This window comes from Eubalaena glacialis, chromosome 8 (assembly GCF_028564815.1).
Source record: "Eubalaena glacialis isolate mEubGla1 chromosome 8, mEubGla1.1.hap2.+ XY, whole genome shotgun sequence".
NCBI lineage: Eukaryota > Metazoa > Chordata > Mammalia > Artiodactyla > Balaenidae > Eubalaena > Eubalaena glacialis.
In genome coordinates this window covers 105,319,538-105,336,795 of record NC_083723.1, presented here as the reverse complement: position 1 = coordinate 105,336,795, position 17,258 = coordinate 105,319,538, and the positions used below count along the sequence as shown (strand labels likewise).

The following is a 17,258-nucleotide window of genomic DNA, read 5'->3' as shown; positions in this document are numbered from 1 at the left end:
CATCTGTAAAATGGGGACAAAGGAAAAGTACTTCCTTTGCTGTTCTTATAGGGAGGTTTATGAGGCTAAGACAAAATATTTGGTGGAAAGTGCTTTGAAGAACATAGCACACAAAGGTCGGCTGCCAGTGGACGCTGCCATATAGAGCCGCTTTCCCCACCTAGGTCCCAGAGGGGCCAGGACCTGGTCGGCCCTGTTCCAAGGGCCGTGAGGTGGATCCATGCCGGGCAGCAGGGTACCGTGCCAGGCGTGAGGCCAACGCCCAGTGCGGGGTGCTGAAGTCCTCCCCGTTCAGTCGCTGCCATGCTGTGGTGCCACCGGAGCCCTTCTTTGCCGCCTGCGTGTATGACCTCTGTGCTTGTGGTCCTGGCTCCTTGGCTGACACCTGCCTCTGTGACGCCCTGGAAGCCTATGCCAGCCACTGTCGCCAAGCAGGGGTGACTCCTGCATGGCGGGGCCCCACGCTCTGCGGTGAGGGGGCAATGCCCAGTGCGAGTTGGGGGAGGGGTGACACGGAGGGCTCAGGTCTGGACAGCGTAGGTACAGGGAGGGTCACAGGGGGTGGGCCTGGTGACTGGGAAGTGACTCTACCTTCCACTCCACCTGCAGTGGTGGGCTGCCTCCTGGACCGTGGCTTCGTGTTTGATGAGTGTGGCCCACCCTGTCCCCGCACCTGCTTCAACCAGCATGTCCCCCTGGGGGAGCTGGCGGCCCACTGCGTAAGGCCCTGTGTTCCCGGCTGCCGGTGCCCCGCAGGCCTGGTGGAGCACGAGGCCCACTGTATCTCACCCGAGGCCTGCCCCCCCGTCCTACTCACTGGGGACCAGCCACCCAGCACTCTGCCCAACCCCAGCCGGGAGCCCCAGGGGCCACCCTGAGCCAGGACGACACCGACCAGGATTCATCAGGGTAGAAGTCTCCCCTCGGAGAGAAGCTCCCACACTGCCCGGGCATCGGAAGCCCGGGTCTGGGCCCTGCAAAGACCCCAGCCGTGTGGAGTCAGAAGCAGTAAACTCGGGGACTGCCCTAAGGTTTCTCTGTGTGTATGTGTGCTGCCTCTGGGTGCTGCGATGGTGGTGTGGGCTCTTTGGAACATGGGGTCCAGAGGTCAGTGTCCCCAGAGTCAGGGTGCTAGCAGCTGTGGGGTGGACCTTGCCCACTCTCTGCGCCTGCATCTTTGGGCTGCCCCTACCTGCCACACCCTGGTGCTGCCTGGGAAACCCTGCGATGGGCAGGAGGACCCAGGTGTCCTGGTTCCAGCCCTGTGTTTACATGTAGCAGGCACGGCCTGTGGCCCCCGTGTGTGGCCCTCTTTGGGGCCCTCTGTGGATCCATGTGGAATCCTGCAGGGGCTGAGGAGCACTGGGAAGGGGCTCAGTGCCCACATGGCATCCCCCTTTCCTTGGGGATATTGAGTGCTCAGGCACCTCCTGGGCCACCCTAAGAGCTGGTGACACAGGGACCCCGTGCCTGGGTGGGGAACAAGAGAGACAATGTGTCTGTGATGACATACAGACAAACGTGATGAAATACACACACACAGCCCCCTCAGAAACCCAGATAAACACGTGCATGTATCCTGCGTGTGTTCGCAGCTACACCCACCCCTGATGGACATGTGGGCAGGGGACACACATGTGACTTTCGAAGACATCCTTATAGGGGAAAGAACATGGGTTTTGAAATAGGAAAAAAAAAAATCTCTTTCTTTGACAAGAAAAGTCTCTTTTCAAAGAGAACTGTATTTTGAGTTCTCTCTGCCACCTACCGGCTATGTGACCTTGGTTTTTTTAGGGACCTTAGCTAAAGATTGGGGTTGGGGGGACCCTAGTATTCCAACAGGGAGTGAAGGGAGGGCGTTGGGCTGAACCAAGACCCCCCCCCCTGCCTGCTTGCTCAGCCTGCTCCTGCTGGGGCCCCTTTCATGGAGCGGTTCCAAAGCGGCAGGCAGGCCAGGCTGCTCATGACGGCAGGGGATGCGAAGATTACAGCCCGTCACATATGCCTCTTCCCTCCCCTTGTCATTACTTCTACAAACTGTGTCCTCATCTGCTGTATCTCGTGTGTTGTGGAGAATAAACAGAGTGACCCATGGACAGCTTGGAGCAAGCACTAGGGAAGCGCGTTACCGCTCACACTCGGGACCACATTTTCCCAGAGCCTGTTTCTCGTGCTGTCTGTCCCCAGATGAGGGAGACAGTGCCATGTGTTAGGTAGGACAACTTACTCTCTGGGGCCCGGTTTTCTTTTCTGTGAAATGGGGATGAAAACGATACCACCTACTTCATAGAGTTGCTTCAAGGAAGGACTACATGTACATAGCATTTTGTGTCCTGCCATACAGTTACTTGTTGGGAGCTGCTGCCTGTATTGGGCATATATCACATACCATATAATGCAGTTGCAAGCTTCATACATACAGTTGACATTTGAACAACACAGGTTTGAACTGCACGGGCCCACTTATACTCAGATTTTTTTCAATGGTAAATACTACAGCACCATACCATCCCAGGTAGGTTGAATCCTCAGATATGGAGGGCAGACTATAAGTTGTATGTGGATTTTTGACTGCAAGGAGGGTTGGGCCCCTAACCCCCGTGTTGTTTAAGGGCTAACTGTATGTATAAAATAGATGCTCATTTGGGACTGCAAACACACGCACACACGTCGTTCTCTGTCAGGGCCACAGTCCTCACCCCACACTGCCACCCACGTGGCCGAGAAACCTGCATGAGGGTCAGGTTTCTATGAGACTTGGCTAAGGCCCAGGCCCTGGCTTAGATGTCAGGGCCCTGCGTTACTGCGCTCAGCAGCCTTTGTCTCCTCCTTGCTCCGTCCCCAGCTCCTGATCCTCCTCCTCTCTCCAGGAGCAGCTGGGGGAGAGGAGGGGGGTGGACATCCTCCCTGGCCCCCTGCCCCATGGAGCAGGCAGCCACACCTGGGGGCCTAGGGCTCCCTTGTAGCCCCAGGCAGGCCTTGGTCCTGTACCAGCACCTCTTCCGGTGCCCTGCAGGCCTGGGCCAGCTCTGGGCTGCCCTGCAGCAGGTGAGGGTGACAGGGCAGCGTCTACGAGGGGGCAGGCTCTCCGTGGGGTCTGACTCCACCTTGCCTCCCCAGGTGGGAGATGGCCGGACCTGTCCCTCAGGCCTCGAACTGCCCACCGTGCTGCTGCAGATGGAGCGGAGCCGGCGGGCCCAGGAGCAGGTAGGCGGCCGTCGGCCAGGGAGGGTGGCAGAGGGCAGGGTGCGTGCCTGCTCACATCCTGGCACCCCACCTTCCTGCAGCTCCTGTGGGATTTGGAGCTGCTGACCGGGGCGGGGCTGGGCCTCTCCTGGCCCCCCTGGGCCCAGTTCTGCGGTCTGAGGGACCAGGCCCGGTGTGCGTGGAGCCAGTGCAGCAAGCCCCGTGGTAGGACGGATGGGGGCTCTGAGCGGCTGACGAGTGGGGTGAGCTGGGGTGTGGCTGAGGGTGGGGGGGTGTCAGTGAAACACTGGGGCACTTGTAGTGGTTGAGAAGTGGAAGGAATGTGGGCTCTGGAGACAGATGGATCTGGGTTCAAATCTCTGCTCTGACGCTCCCTGTGGACCGTAAGCCTGGTTCCTCAGCTACAAAATGGGGAAGATAATAGCTCTTTTTCAGAGGGCTGCTGGGAGGATTGTGAACTCATCTGTGTAAAGGGTTTAGCACCATGCCTGGCATACAGGACCATTCTGGCTTGCTACCGTTCCACAGTGAACTGTCTTGGTCAAATCAACAGCGTGGTGACACCTAGAAGCCTTCAGACATGGCTGCAGCAAGGGAGGAAAGCAGGCCTGGCGGGGCCCAGAGGGCAGAGGCACTGATGCCCAGGGTGCCCCAGAGATGAGACCCTGAGCAGCCCCAGCCCCAGGCCCCTCCCTCCGGGGCTGGTGGCTGGTCCCACCCTTCTAGGAAGGAGGGTGCTGTGGTGACTGGGAACTGGGATGTGCTTCCCAGTCCCGGCTCAGCCACCAACTGCCTGAGGCCCTTTGGGCAGGTTAGTAGCTTGTAGCAGGAGGGGGTGTTAGTCATGACCACTAAGGAAGTGTCCAGCCAACACTTTTAGCCAAGACTGCAGTCTCATCTGAAGGCTTGAGTGGGCAGGAGGGATCCATTTCCAAGCTCCTTCACTTGGAGGGGAAGGGGGGGGTGGTCACAAGGGCACAAATGCCAGGAGGAGGGATCACTGGGGGCTGTTTTAGAGGCTGCCTGCCACATAGGGAGATGATGCCCTGTAGACTAGGGTACCCCCCCCATCCTTCCAGAATTCCGGGCTGTGCCCATCGCCCCAGGCTGAGGACTCCCAGAGCGAGGACCGTCAGCTCCTGGAGGGGTGAGTCTCCCAGGGAATTCTGTCCACTCCATGTTGCCACACAAAGTGACCAAACACTGGACCCTTTGCTCCGTCTCCCTCCACAGCCCTGCCCAGCGACCCCTCCTCGTGCCCCCAGATCCTCCTGGGGTTCTTACTCAGTTGTACCCATATGGTTGCCCCACAGCCTCTGGACAGGGTAACCTTGAGTTCCAGCTCCTGGAATCCAGTGGTGGGTGCAGGCGTGGGGAAGGCCTCCGTGGACTGAGTTTCGGTCTTGGGGTGGGAAGGCTCCGCAGCCTGCTGTGGGTGAGGAGTCTGGCAGACAGGCTGCCCCCAGCCAATCGGAGCCCAGATGCAAGAGGTGCACCTGAGGCAGCCTTTGCATTCCTGCAGGGGGCTGGCAGAGGACCCATCGTCAGCCCTGGATCTGAGTGAAGCCAGGTTTGATGCAGACCCAAGGTGGGAGAGCCCTGGCATGCCTGCAGAAGGGCCCACATCTGGTACGTTGACAGCAGGGGTTTGCAGCCAGGAGAACAGGAGCCCCTGGGCTGGAGTGGCCAGCCTAGGTTGGGAGGAGCGGTGAAGCCCTCACCCCAAGTCCCAGGATTCCAGTCCATCCTCACCTGTTCTTTGCCTCATACCTTTTTGTGGGCTGCCAGGGGTACCCAGGGACAGCAAGTAGTTTTTCTTTTATATCCCAATTCCACCTGATTGGTGCCAGCTGTCTCAGGCACTGTGTCCAGGAGGATTCTGAAGCTAAGCTGGGGCTCAGAGGAGAAAGTGCTGGGAATGACTGTCTGTCCTCCCTGTCCTCCAGCGAGGAGGGAATGGAATGGCAGCTCCAAGCTGCCTAGCTGCCACCCTCATGCCAGGCCCTGGGGAGATACAGGGCACAAAAGAGACTTGGCCAGTCAGTTGTCCTCATCTCTGAGGAGATCACAGCCTAGTGAGAGGGTGTGACAATAAACAGGCAATTAGAATTCAGTGGGATGGATGCTGTGAGCCCTGGGCCTGTTAATTTAAATGAAACAGGCTGTCAAATGATTTGTTAAATAATAAGCCTAGCAAAGTCATAAGCTTTTAATTGTGACATCATGCATGGGAGAGAGGAGGAAAGTGCCGATGATTATTTTCTGATTGACAGAAAAATTTTTACAAGTATATTATCTCTTGGGAATACATTGATGGGAGACATCTATTACAACATTATAACCAGTGAAATAAATGATCTAGTAAGTCAACAGATCAGAATTACAGAGGGACAGGGTTGGAGATTATTTTCACAATTCATGGCAATAATTTCTGAAGGCTTGGGAGTCTTATCAGACCTCTTTGTTCAGAATTCTTCAAAAGACAGATTTGTTTTCACAGAGAACATTCCCATTTGGTTACTGTTATGAATATTCACACATCCATATTGCATAAAGATGGCACTTCTTGTGAGAGTTCTCAATTTAAGACCTTACGAGATCAGGTTCTTCTAAGTAGTTTTATGGATGCAAAACGATGCTTCTTCCTCCACAGCTGCAAAGGAGCAGCGACATTTCATCTCTTTTTTTAGATTCCTTTCGTTAATTATGAAGACTTGCAGTTTTTAGGCTAGCCTCTGGCCTAAAATTCCACTTCTTGAATTTCATTTGGTTTTGCTGTCAGAAACCAAGAAAGAGCTAAAGAGGATTATCCTTAATAATAGGAAAGTCAGGTGCATATCGTGGGGCTGGACAGGCACACAAGGACAAAGTGCGGGTGTCCTTATGAGGGACTGAGGAGCCTGGAAAACAGTCCCTTCCTGCTCCTGGGCCTCCCCTGGCGGTTTTGAGGAAGAGGGTGTGCAGGTTCCTCGGAGGTGGTCCTTGGCTGGGAGGATGAGAAAGATGGGGTCGGCTGCTGGCAGGCAAGCCTGAGAAGCAGGCACATAGCAGGCTGTGTAAATAAAGGTGGAATGATGAACTGCGACGGCCTTGAAGTTCCAACACCAGCCCTCAGGGTACCCCACCACCACATCCCCTCACGTGCTGGGGACTCCCTAGGCTTCTTGGTTCCAGTTCTGTGGGATGCGTGTGAGGGCCTGGGACATGAGCAGAGGGCTCTCAACATCTGTCTCTCTCCCTCAGGTTGCTCACAAGAGCTGAACCTCACCACCAGCAGTAGCTTTGGAGAACCAGGAAGCTCAGAGTTCAAGGTGAAAGGGTCGAAGCGTCCTGGGCAAGACCCCTCTCAGATTGGGGATAGCAGAGGTGGGGTCTGCCTGGGAGGAGACTGCAGGGGTGAGAAGCCTGCAGCCAGGTGGAAGAAGGGGCCATCACTGAAGCACCTTTTACACTACATAACATGGGTTTTACGAATTTAGGAATCGGGCAAGGGCCCTAATGGAAGTGAGGCCCACTGGGGTAGCCACTGGGGTCTCCAGGCTCCCCTGGGGGAAGTGGCCCTGGCACGAGGATTCCCTCACAAACCTGGGAAAGCTGCTCTTCCTTCCTAGGAGCTGGCCCAGAGGGAAGACGGGGAGCTAGCAGGGCCCATGCCCCAGAGGCCCCATCAACCACCATCCAGAAGCCTCCAGGAGAAGAAGCTGGCTCAGGGAGCCCCAGGGCCCTCAGGCCTCCCCTCCCAGGGCCTGCCAGAACCCCAGGATCCCCTGGAGGGGCTGGGCTGGAGCCTGGGCCAGGAGAGAGCAGAACTAAAGAAACTGCTAAGAACTGAGATTCCTCAGAGTCAGAGAGAGGAGGCCCCTCAGGATCAGAGAGGGCAGGCCCTCCAGGGGGAGGACAAGGAAGTTCCTCAGAGTAAGAGAGAGAAGACAAACGAGGGTCAGAGTGGGGAGCCCCCTCAGGCTCTGAGGGAAGAGGTCTCGGAAGGTCAAAGGTGGGAGACCTTTGAAGGTCAAAGACCTTTGAAGGTCTCGGAAGGTCAAAGGTGTGAGAATAAAGAGGCTCCTCGAGGTCAAAGCGGAAGTCGCCTTAAGTGCCGGAGAAAGGAGGCCCTCCTGGAGCAGAGTGAGGATTCTCCTCAGGGCTCGGAAGTGAAGATGCTTCAGTCTTCGGAGCGCAGAGGCCGTGTCTCACAAGCCTGGGAGGTGGCTCGGGGAGAGGCACCTATGCCGTCCCGGGAGGAAGGCGGCTCCCTGGGAATTCCGGGGGGCTTCTGCAGGTCCCTGGGAGAACAGACGCCGCAGCCTGGGGGAAGGGAGAGCCCGGACCCGCGGGGAAGGACCACCCAGCTGAGGCAGGTTAAGACCGGTGGCCCGAGAGGAGAGAGCGCAGCGGCCGTGAGAGAGCAGGGGCCCGCCCGGGAAGGGGCGCCGGCTCCCCTTACGCCCCCGGGGCCTCCGGCCCGGCCGCCGCTCCCACGCCCAGGAGCGGTGTTGCTAGCGGCCCTACGCACTGGTGGTTCCGGGCAGCGGGAGTGCCCCGGAGCTCTCCCAGGGCACCCGGGCCTGCTGAGCGATCCGCACTCGCTTCAGGGCCCGGGAGGAAGCCCTGGCCCCGCGGAGCAGCAGCTGGGCGGCTCCATGGGGCTCCCGGGAGCCCTCGGGGGGCGGAGGGGAGGTGCCGAGGCCCCCAGAGCCTCGAAGACCGCGTGGCCCCGGTCCCCGAGCAGGGACAGGCGGTCGGCGGGCGTGAGCGCGGCGCAGCAGGAGACGGCTCTGCAACGGCTGCTGGAGCTGCACAGTGAGGCCAGACGTCGGCGGCAGCAGGACCGCGAGCAGCAGCGGCTCCGGGTGCGCGGCCGGGCCGGGAGGGCGGGGCACCGGGGGGCGGCCGATCGGCTGCTGACAGACGCCTCCTGCAGGTCTTGGAACGCCTCCGCATCGCCAGGAACCGTCACTGCCGCGTGCACCCCTTGGGACCCCCACCGAGCCCGGCTCAGCTCCCACCACAGGCAAGACCCCTAGGAGAAGGCGGTGGGGCCGCCAAAACCCTGCCTGGGCGGGGGGCGGGGCGCGACCTGGATCCCTTTGACTTGCGCGCACCGCGCACTTGCGATGACCCCTGCGGAGCGGGAGGGGCCGGCCTGCCCGGGTGCTGCCCTCTGCTGGCCGCATCGAGCCCCGGGGCTGGGAGGCGCGGCGCTCAGCACTCGGCCCCGCCCCAGGAGGACGCGGCCGGGCAGCGGCGCGCCCTGCGGGAGCAGCTGAAGCAGATGCAAAGGGAGAGAACCGGGCGGCTGCGAGCCCTCGGGGCCAGGTGAGGGGGCGGGCGGGGAGGCTTGTGGGGTGGTGGCGGTCCCTTTTCCCTGGCATCTGGGATGAAAGGCCACTCTTCCCACAGGAACACCCAGAACTTCCAGCAGCTACTGTGGCCCCCCTGGCTCTGAGGAGCCTGCGCCTGGAGAGCATCGCTCACTCTTCCCAGCCCCCTCTGGTCACTGCTGAATCCTCAAAGGGACGATTAAAGAGACGGGGATTTAAGGAAAAAGCAAGAGGGCAACCTGTAGGTCAGAGGTAGTTTCAGAAAGGCCCAGAACGCAGCCTCAGGGCCTGGGAGAGCCAGATACAGACACGCATGGCACTTTCGGCCCACCAGGTGTGTTATTTCTTCTTCCCTCCCCTAAGCCCACTGCCTGGCCGACGGTCAGAGGGCCAGGTCCTGGGGGTCAAGCAGTGCGAAGGCCCCATTCTTGCGGAAGAAAGATTCAATGCGGCACATCTTGCAGGAGACCAGTTCTTGCTTCACTGGGGGGCCTGGGAAAAGATGTCAGAGGCCAGGAATGGATTCCTGGGAAAGGAACTCGCAGAGCCCGGGAGCCCTGCCTGCATAACCCTAGGAATCTGCCTGTGTTGTATCCACTTTGTAAGCGTGAAAAAATAAAAAGAAGTGCTTCTGAGGAGTGGGGGCTATGGGGAAACAGGGAGCTGGCTGGCTGCCCGGATCAGCAGTGATGGCCAAATGCCAGTCAGCTGGGTGCCAGCATTTCCCCCAGCCTCAGAATCCTCCATGGAGGCGGGTGGTGGGACTCCCAGCCGTGCTTGTTACAGACAGAGCTAGACTTCTCTGGGGCAGACAGGGCTTCTTTCTATCTCCTGCTCCCCTTTTGGGGTTCACCTCCTGCTTTCATTTGGAAATTGCTCCCTTTCCTCCCCACTTAGGGCCCTGGGGAAAGTAGGGGGATTTTTTTTAGGCAAAATTTCAACTGTGTTTATCACCAACCATCCACCTTTTCTGTGCAGGAGCTGGAGAAAACATATGACTGAGTAGTCTCACTTGAAATTCATGACCACAGACAGCAAAGGGACATGTCTCATCACCCAGCAAACCCACAACACTCCCTGGCATATTCTTTTCCCCACACCTTGACTCTTCATCTCAAACTGCACCATTGCCTTCACTCCTCTCCTGCCCAGCTGATGACCATGACTCAATCCAGATGGACAGCCTTCTGGCCAATACCATCTCCCTACCTCTCGCTGTGTCCTCTGCCTTCTCCAGTTTGATCCAGCCTCTGGAGCTCCCTGGGTAAGCCCACCCAGTCTCGGGGCTTTAAAGAGCACCTATATTCTGATGACCCCCAAAACTGCATCTTCAGCTCTGACTTCCCTCCATAGGGCGACTCCCATACACAGCCGACTCGCCGACACCTCCAGCGCAAAACACCCAACACTGACCTGTCTTCACACCCCCCCAGGCCTGCCCCCCCCCCCGCAGTCTCCCCTGCTGTAGCTGCTTCAGCCGAACACCTGGGGATCGCCATTGCATTCTCTTTCCTTGTCTCATTCAAACCATCAATAAGTTCTCTTTATTCTTCCTCCAAAACATATCCGGAATCTATTTCAGCTCTACCACTAATCACCCTAGCCCAAGCCATCATCATCTCTTGCCAGGATAGCTCAGCCATCTGCCAGAGTCTACTCTTGTCCCTAAAAAGGCCATTACCTACAGAATAGGGTGATTTTTTTTAAAAAAAGTATATCAGCATCATTTACCTGCTTAAAACTCTCCATGGCTTCCCCTTGAATTCAGAGTAAAACCCAAACTCCTCCTCCTTGTCATTTAGCTCACTCAGCCTTTAGGTCCCCAGAGAGGCCTTTCCTGACCAGTCTAAAGCCGCACACGCCCCCGTCCCCCTCCCCCACCATGCCTAGTTTCATCATGGAACCTGGCCCTCTCTTGCTCTTATGTTTATGGCCTGGATCCTCCACTAGAATGGACGTCCCCAAAAGGAGTGTCCATGTGCCTTGTGTGTCTAGCGCCGAGAGCGCTGCCTGGCTTGTGGCAGGTGCTCTGTGTTTGTGAGGTGAATAATTTCCGGGAGGTTAGGGCTCACCCAGCTGCCAGCCATATGTGAAGTTGGTGGTGATGGGGAAGAGGTAGCGCCTCTCTGGCATGTCCAGTTTTCGGGTGTTGAGGTAGCGGTAGCGGCCCTGAAAGTCGTGGGAGATGCCTTCATACAGCAGGGCCCGGGTGGCAGGCAGGACTGGGTACATTTCTGACTGAATAGGAGCCTCCAGGGCAGGGCTGGGGGCCTTGGAAGGAACTGCTTTGGGGGCGGGCGGAGGTGAGAGGGGGGCTTTGGGGGGCAGGGCGGGCAGCTTGAGGGGTTCGTGGGCTGCAGTCTTAGCTTTCTGCTTGGCCTTCACCATCGACCCATACTTGTGGTGCCATTCACAGCGCAACATCTTCTCCCTCAGATACTCCTCCTTCCAGAAGTTCTGCTGCACTGTGTCCATGTTAAGTTGCCGAGACATGGTGGCAAAGGAAGGAGCAGGACCAGGGTGACTGCAGCTGAGGGGTGAGCACAGCAAGCAGAGCCCTTCTGACAACAGGTGGCTGCCCAGGGACAGTCGCTCGGCAACCGAGCCTCCCCTCACACAGGGCCACGCCCTCAGCACGCCTCACATGCCTTGCTTGCTGAGGCAGCCTCAGGCCGGGGCCCGCCGGCTAAGAGCCTTGATCCCCAAACCTCTTGCTTGACCCAGGCTAGTATCACAGGCTTCCAGGTTTCCTGTGATTTCTGCTTCCTTCCCTTGAGGTCTGGTCCCCTCCCAGCCAATACAGACTCAAGCTGGGGTGCCAGGGGACTGGACGCAAGCCTCCTTCCCTTCCTCCCTGCCAGAGCTGGCTACCTTTAATTCAGAGGACCAATCTGGCACAATCTTCCTGGTCCAACTCCTCTATGCCTGGATCTTTGGCAGAACCTTTTCCAGCCCTGCCAATCGAATCCACTCCCCCACCCCCTCCCCGCAACAGCTTCATCCCACACGTGTCCTTTCTAGCACCCAGCCTCAGATCGGAGAGAAGCAAGAACATTACTTTAATTTAACATCAACAAGGACACTGTGTAACAGCACAGGGAAGAGGTAATGGAGAGAAGACGCTCAGGCTTCCTGTACCCTAACCAGCCTTGATTTTAATGGCAGAGCCCCAGCAAACTGGAAGCACCTCACCTAGCCTCTCAGTGGAGTGGGAAGGGGCAGGGAATTGGAACTCAGAGGCTCGAATCTTAGAGGAGGGCTGATGGCAAGCCTGGGGAGAGGCCACATGGCTGAGGGGAGGCCCCTAGCGCAGGTCTTCGGCCGTGAACATGCCCCTGGCCCTGCGCAGGATGGAGTCCTTGGCAGCATCATAGGGGTGCTCCTTGGATGGGATCTCCAGCACGGCCGGAATGGAGCGCTGGTGAGCATCGAGCGCGTGCCGCACCATCTCTGCGATGTACTGGTTGATGAGGATGATGCCAATGTCGTCCCGGTTTAGAAACTGCCTGTAGGGAGAGATGAGAAGGGAGTCCAAGGCAGCCCACTCTGAGTTGGTGGGCTGGGCTGCAGAGGGGAACGAGCTCGATCCAGAGAGTGCAATGGACAAGGATGCTACACTAAACTCTCTTCATTCTATTTAGAATCAATTTCAGTCCAAAGCTAAGGGCCATGGCTTCTACCTCCCCTGCTTGGAAGGCTCCCAACTGAACTGATAATGAAGATGAGGGTGCATGCTGGTGTATTCCTTACGCTGCCTTCGGGTAAGAAAGGGAGAGGATAAGAATATATACGTCTGTCCCTTTGTATCTGCATAAAGAAAAAGCAGAAAGATAAGGAAAAAACTAAGTGGTTATGGGGTGGAGGAAGGAGGTAATGAAGTAGAAGAGGTCGGGGTGCGAGTGTGACTTCTCAATGTATATACCTTTTAAATATTAATTTGTAAACCACATGAACCTTTCAAAAGAAAACAGATTAAATTTTTTAAGGTTGAGGGGGCGCTGTTCAGACCACTCAAGGTCTATGCTGATGAGGGCAGGGGGTGGGTCAGAAGGGAAGTTTGGCCTGAGCCAAGAACACAACACAGGAAGAGGAAAATCAGTAACGAAGGAATCACACTTTCCACACAGAGAGAACCCGGCACCGGGCTCTTACTTTCTTGTGATCAACCACCCATTCATTAATTTATTTACTCGTTAAAAACTGTTTACTGAGCAGCTATTCTGTGCCAGACACTAGGGCAGGTTAGACTTGATGACTTCTGAGATCCCTTTTGGTTGGAAACTTGGGAAATTCTTGAAGTAAAATTTGTCCTTCTCTCATGACAACTTGGGTCACTTTACCAGACTGCTTAGAGATCAGCAGAAATCAGCCTCCCGGGTCAGAGCCTATCACACCCCAGGCAGCAGGAACCAGTCTCAGCCGGTAGCTCAAGGCTGGGCTGTTTAGGGGGAAACAAGCGAGAGTGGTTTGTTCCTGGGACTTGGCACAGGGGCCCTAGAGAAGGGGTGTGGGAAAGAAAAGGGGGCTGGCACCCTCAACTCTAGTCACCAGGACACCTCCTGGATTAAGGGACATGCCTGCACCCACATTTTGAAGCTATTGCTCTTAACCCAGAACAGGAAGTGAAGATTTGAAGTGCCTGGTCTCAGCAGAAGGTAGGACAGTCCTGATATTGTCCGCTGTGCTCAGGACAACGGGAAATTCCAAGCCGACTGAGGAGAGCTACACAGGCAGAGTGTAGCCCTGGCTTAAGAAAGGCAGAAAGGGTGGGACTGGGTTCAAATCCCTGCTCGCTCTCGTCTGAATCACAGAGTGTGCCTTAACCGCTCTGAACTTTACTTTTCTCACCAGTAAGTGGGAATAACCCCTACCTCACAAGACGATTGTGAGCCTCTGAGGGAGATGAAAATACAGGAAAGCCCGAGCCCACTGCCCGTGTGTTCACTGAGTGTGTGGTTCCTTTAGGTGTCAACTCGCAAGAGAGTCGAGTGCTTGCAATGCCCGGAGCCTGCTCTACGGGTGAACTGGGGGAGCCCCTGCAGGGGAGCTGAGACTAGCCCCCTCCGGGCCTGGACGCTCCGGACGCTCAGCTCTGGCGGGCCAGGTTGGGCCAAGGGGCGGCGCCCGCCCGTCACGAGCTCTGTTCCCCTTCTTTCCTGACACACGGTCATGTGACAGGGGGGAGTTTGTGGACCCGACATAGCCCCGGTCCCACCGAGGCCCAAAAGGGAACTTGGGACGCGGAGACCTCCTCTCCGGAAGGGGAGGTGGACCGACTTCCCCGACCCTCGAGGACGGGGTCTGACACTTCGGCCAAGGTCTGGAAGCCCAGGGCCGCCCCCTCCTTCTCCCCGCGCTCCCACTAGGCAGCTGAGGGTCCCGTTCAGGCCTCGCGGGCTACCGTACCGGAAAGTGTCTTCGATCTCATTGATGGTAGTATCTTTCTCCACCACCAGGAAATTAGGGTGGCGGTTCTTGTTAAGCTCCCCTATGCCGCCCAGCAGGAAGCCAGTCACCGTGTCCTCGTCTCCGATCACCGCAATTAGCTTCCCCCTCCCCGCCATCCTCTCAGTCCGGCAACGATCAGCCGCAACCTCCGGGTGTCACCAAAGCCCCGCCTAGGCAGCATACATCCTTTTCGGCCGCACCCCCAGTCTTTCGACATGCGCAGTTCCACCACTTCGCCTCCCGGGACATGCGCGTTAAGAGCAAAAGCGCCTGAATCCGAATACGACTGCGCCGTAAAGGGAGGTCCGAACCGGCGGGCTACGATTCCCAGAAGTCCGCGCGGCGTCGCCGTTTCTCGGAGGCGCGTTCGATCGGTAAGTTCGACAAACGTGTTGAGTCTACTGCTGTTAGGCGCCGAGACGCCAAAGAAGAAAAGACGGTTCCTGCTCTCGAGAGTAAGGTCCGAGTCTGTATCGTGTATGTATGTAACTGTGATACAACTAGTGTTATTTATTCAGTTAATGAAAGGATGGGCAAGTTAATGATGATACTCTCTAGTGAGGTAGAGCGTTGACAAAGCAGTGTGTCAATTGCTAAAACGTGAGAAGTACGTGGAAGCACACATTAGGTGTAACTAACCCATGGGAGAGGGGGCGCGCAGAGAAGGTCGCCAGCAGGATGAAGGGCTAGAGGTGAGGACGAGAGGTTGTTCTCAGGAAGAGGAGCAGCACGTGCAAAGACTTAGCGGGGACTAGAAAGAATAAGTGCCTTTAAGAAAAGATAAAGAATCTGGAAGTTATCCTGAGGACAAAGTTGTTCTGAAGCCACTGAAGGATTTTAAGCAAGAGAATGATATGGCCAGGTTTATGTTTTAGCGATAGCATTGAGACCATGCTGTGTGTGGAGGTAAGACTAAGGTGGAGAAACCATTGTGGTGAGAGATGGTGGTGGCCAGAAAGAAGCCAGGGAGTGGGGATGGGGAATGTGAGAGTCAGGTGGAGTCAAGAGATATTTAGAGACAAAAATGGACAGAACTGGGTTTGGGATTGGTTATGTTTGGGGAGTTAGACCAGGTGACTTCCAAGTTTCTGGCCTGTGCAGCTAGGTGGACAGGAGTAACATCCCTCAGAGAGTGAACTCTATGTATGAGATGAACATGTCGAAGGAGAGAGGTCTGCTCGCTCCTCCACCCTTTTAACAAAAAGGCATCCTGCATCTGGCATGTGATTTGCAAGTTTAGAGCACTTGAGACATCCAGATGGTCTGGGCTAGTGGTTATCTGTGTGATGGGCCTGGGATTTGGACATACCTGGTTTGAATCTCGACCCTGCTACTTAGAGGTATGATTTGGGACTCATCACCAAAGTTCTCAGGACCTTGATCTCTTCAGATAATACTATGCCCACCTCATAGGCTGTTAGGATTAAGTGAGGTAGAGGCACTAAATGCTCAGCACCCGTGGCCATACTGCAGTTGGGGGAGAGCAGCTGAGCTGGATATCCATAAACACATCCATTCACAGGTGGAGGGCAGCTGAAGCTGAGGAGGCCAGCAAACCTTGCAGGAAAACGCTCCCATCTGGGGGCGAGGTGGGAGGGAAGGCAGAGAGTGAGGAAGGGTGTGTGTAGAAGCACCTGGCTCAGTGCCTGGCACAGAGCTGACTCTTAACGGCCACGAATGGTCGGGTACTTGAGAAGGGATCCTGCCTTTAAAGGGTCTGTCAGGTAAAGTAGGGAGCTGAGACAGTGCCGCATTTATCACACACGGCTTCATTCAACCAGCATTTATCAAATGTGGTCATGGAGAGGCAGAGGACACAAGATTGATAAAATACAATTCTGTCCTCAAAGAACTCCCTCGGGACTGAGGGGAGAGTAAAAAATGTCACAGGGAGTGGGGTAGACCTACAGAAGAAAGTGAGGTCCTAGAGGGGTCTTGCAGGGGAAAGGAAAGAAGAAACTTAAAGAGGAGCCGGGAGGCAGACAGCCTATTGAGTGAAGAGGCGGGGGGCGGGGGTGTTTGGAGCCAGGCCACGTGTGTTGGGTTTTCTTTGGCCTACCCACCACCATGTGCCGAAATGTCTGGGATGAGTTTAGAGTTGGGGGATCAGTTGAGTGAAATGCTGCTTTGCCCTGCTCTGGCTACTCAGTTGCTCCTTTACTCATTGGTCACACTTGTCTGTATCGGACCTCCCAGGATCAGGGAGCGAGGTCTGAGGCCGACCCTCAGATACAAGGTCACAGATGAGGGTAGTAAATGCAGCCAGAGATGTGCCCCAGGGCAGTATGAGAGCTGGGGGTCAGGTCTGGGAGGACAGGAAGGGGTTCGGGAAAGCTTCCTGTTGGCCAGGAAGATGAGGAGGGTGGAGAGGCAAGGGTGTTCCTGGGCAGAGTCCCAAACTGCAGCACGGCTGCCTGGGAAACTAGAGGTTGTGGAGAGGGTCAGAGGTTGTGAAGAGGGTTAGAGGTGGAGGGTGCAGTGAGGAATGGGCACAGTGCCCGACTGGGGGCTGGGGGGCTTTTTTGAATGAATGGGTAGGGAGGCTGGTGTCTGAACATATAGGCCTTGGAGGCCTTGTTAGGACACTTAGACTAGCCTGGAGAGACGGGAGCCACAGAAGGGCCCTGGACCAGAGAGGGCCATAGTCCCTGTGATGTGACCCCACCCTTTGGCTGCAGTGTGGAGGGCTAGTTGGAGGGAGCTGGCTGGTGGGCCAGGAAGGCTAGTGGAGGGGCCAGTTCAGGAGGGAGGCCCTAAGCAAGGTCAGGGCTGGAGGTGGGGAGGGAGCAGGCCCAGCTTTGACCCAGGACCTGGCTGGAGTGAAAGGTTCCTGGGTTTGTGCCTGCCTGCTGGGTGAGCAGCATTCCTGCTTGAGCCAGTGCTGTTTTAAGGTCCTAAAAATATTGAGAACATCCTTGAGATCAGGCTGAGTGGAAACTGGCCTCCTGGTGGTCCTAGGGCAGTCTTGTAGAACATAGTGTCCACCTCCCTCTCCCACCCACCAGCTCTCCAGGAATCTGAGGACCAAGCCCACATCCCTGGCATGCCCCCCCCAGCCCCTTCTTTAAGCATTCTGTCAACATTTCAGACCTTCCCAAATAGATGGCCCAGAGGGGGCGGCTCTCTGCCCCAGGCCCTCCCCCTTGACCTGACTCAGTCCTCCAGGGGAGAGGCAGCCAGCCTCTGCCTCCCAGGGCCTGGTTCAGTGTCGGCAGCCAGAGGTGGCCAGCCGTGGGGAGCACACACACACAAGGAACAGCCAGGCCTCTGCGACAGGCCGCA

At 56.6% G+C, this 17,258-nt stretch overlaps 3 protein-coding genes across 3 annotated transcripts in view; 1 reads left to right on the top strand and 2 right to left on the bottom strand.

Annotated features, from left to right (window-relative positions):
- The window catches only part of KCP (kielin cysteine rich BMP regulator), a 33,096-nt gene extending 23,938 nt beyond the window's left edge, over nt 1-9,158 (top strand). Inside the window, 10 exon segments of the mRNA XM_061198704.1 lie at nt 3,121-3,207; nt 3,288-3,449; nt 4,287-4,354; nt 4,730-4,836; nt 6,451-6,518; nt 6,819-8,057; nt 8,129-8,218; nt 8,432-8,523; nt 8,608-8,638; nt 8,640-9,158. Of these exon segments, the coding sequence (XP_061054687.1) occupies nt 3,121-3,207; nt 3,288-3,449; nt 4,287-4,354; nt 4,730-4,836; nt 6,451-6,518; nt 6,819-8,057; nt 8,129-8,218; nt 8,432-8,523; nt 8,608-8,638; nt 8,640-8,711 (2,016 nt within the window). The 3' untranslated portion in view covers nt 8,712-9,158.
- Nucleotides 8,911-11,021, bottom strand: SPMIP1 (sperm microtubule inner protein 1). The gene is made up of 2 exons (XM_061198705.1): nt 10,601-11,021; nt 8,911-9,020 (listed from the first exon to the last, which is right to left on the bottom strand). The coding sequence occupies exons 1-2, from the start codon at nt 11,019-11,021 to the stop codon at nt 8,911-8,913; spliced, it is 531 nt and encodes a 176-aa protein (XP_061054688.1).
- A 542-nt stretch (nt 11,022-11,563) lies between these two features.
- ATP6V1F (ATPase H+ transporting V1 subunit F) lies at nt 11,564-14,187 on the bottom strand. The gene is made up of 2 exons (XM_061198702.1): nt 13,935-14,187; nt 11,564-12,034 (listed from the first exon to the last, which is right to left on the bottom strand). The coding sequence occupies exons 1-2, from the start codon at nt 14,090-14,092 to the stop codon at nt 11,833-11,835; spliced, it is 360 nt and encodes a 119-aa protein (XP_061054685.1). The 5' UTR covers nt 14,093-14,187; the 3' UTR covers nt 11,564-11,832.
- Nucleotides 14,188-17,258: the final 3,071 nt, after the last annotated feature.

Excerpts from the sequence above, each read along its gene's own strand:
- SPMIP1 (XM_061198705.1), bottom strand. The coding sequence starts at position 11,021 with ATGTCTCGGCAACTTAACATGGACACAGTGCAGCAGAACTTCTGGAAG. Across the intron at positions 9,021-10,600 it reads CACATATGGCTGGCAGCTGG|GCCCCCCAGTGAAGCAAGAA; the intron begins GTGAGCCCTAAC and ends ATCTTTTCCCAG.
- ATP6V1F (XM_061198702.1), bottom strand. The coding sequence starts at position 14,092 with ATGGCGGGGAGGGGGAAGCTAATTGCGGTGATCGGAGACGAGGACACG. Across the intron at positions 12,035-13,934 it reads GAGATCGAAGACACTTTCCG|GCAGTTTCTAAACCGGGACG; the intron begins GTACGGTAGCCC and ends CTCTCCCTACAG.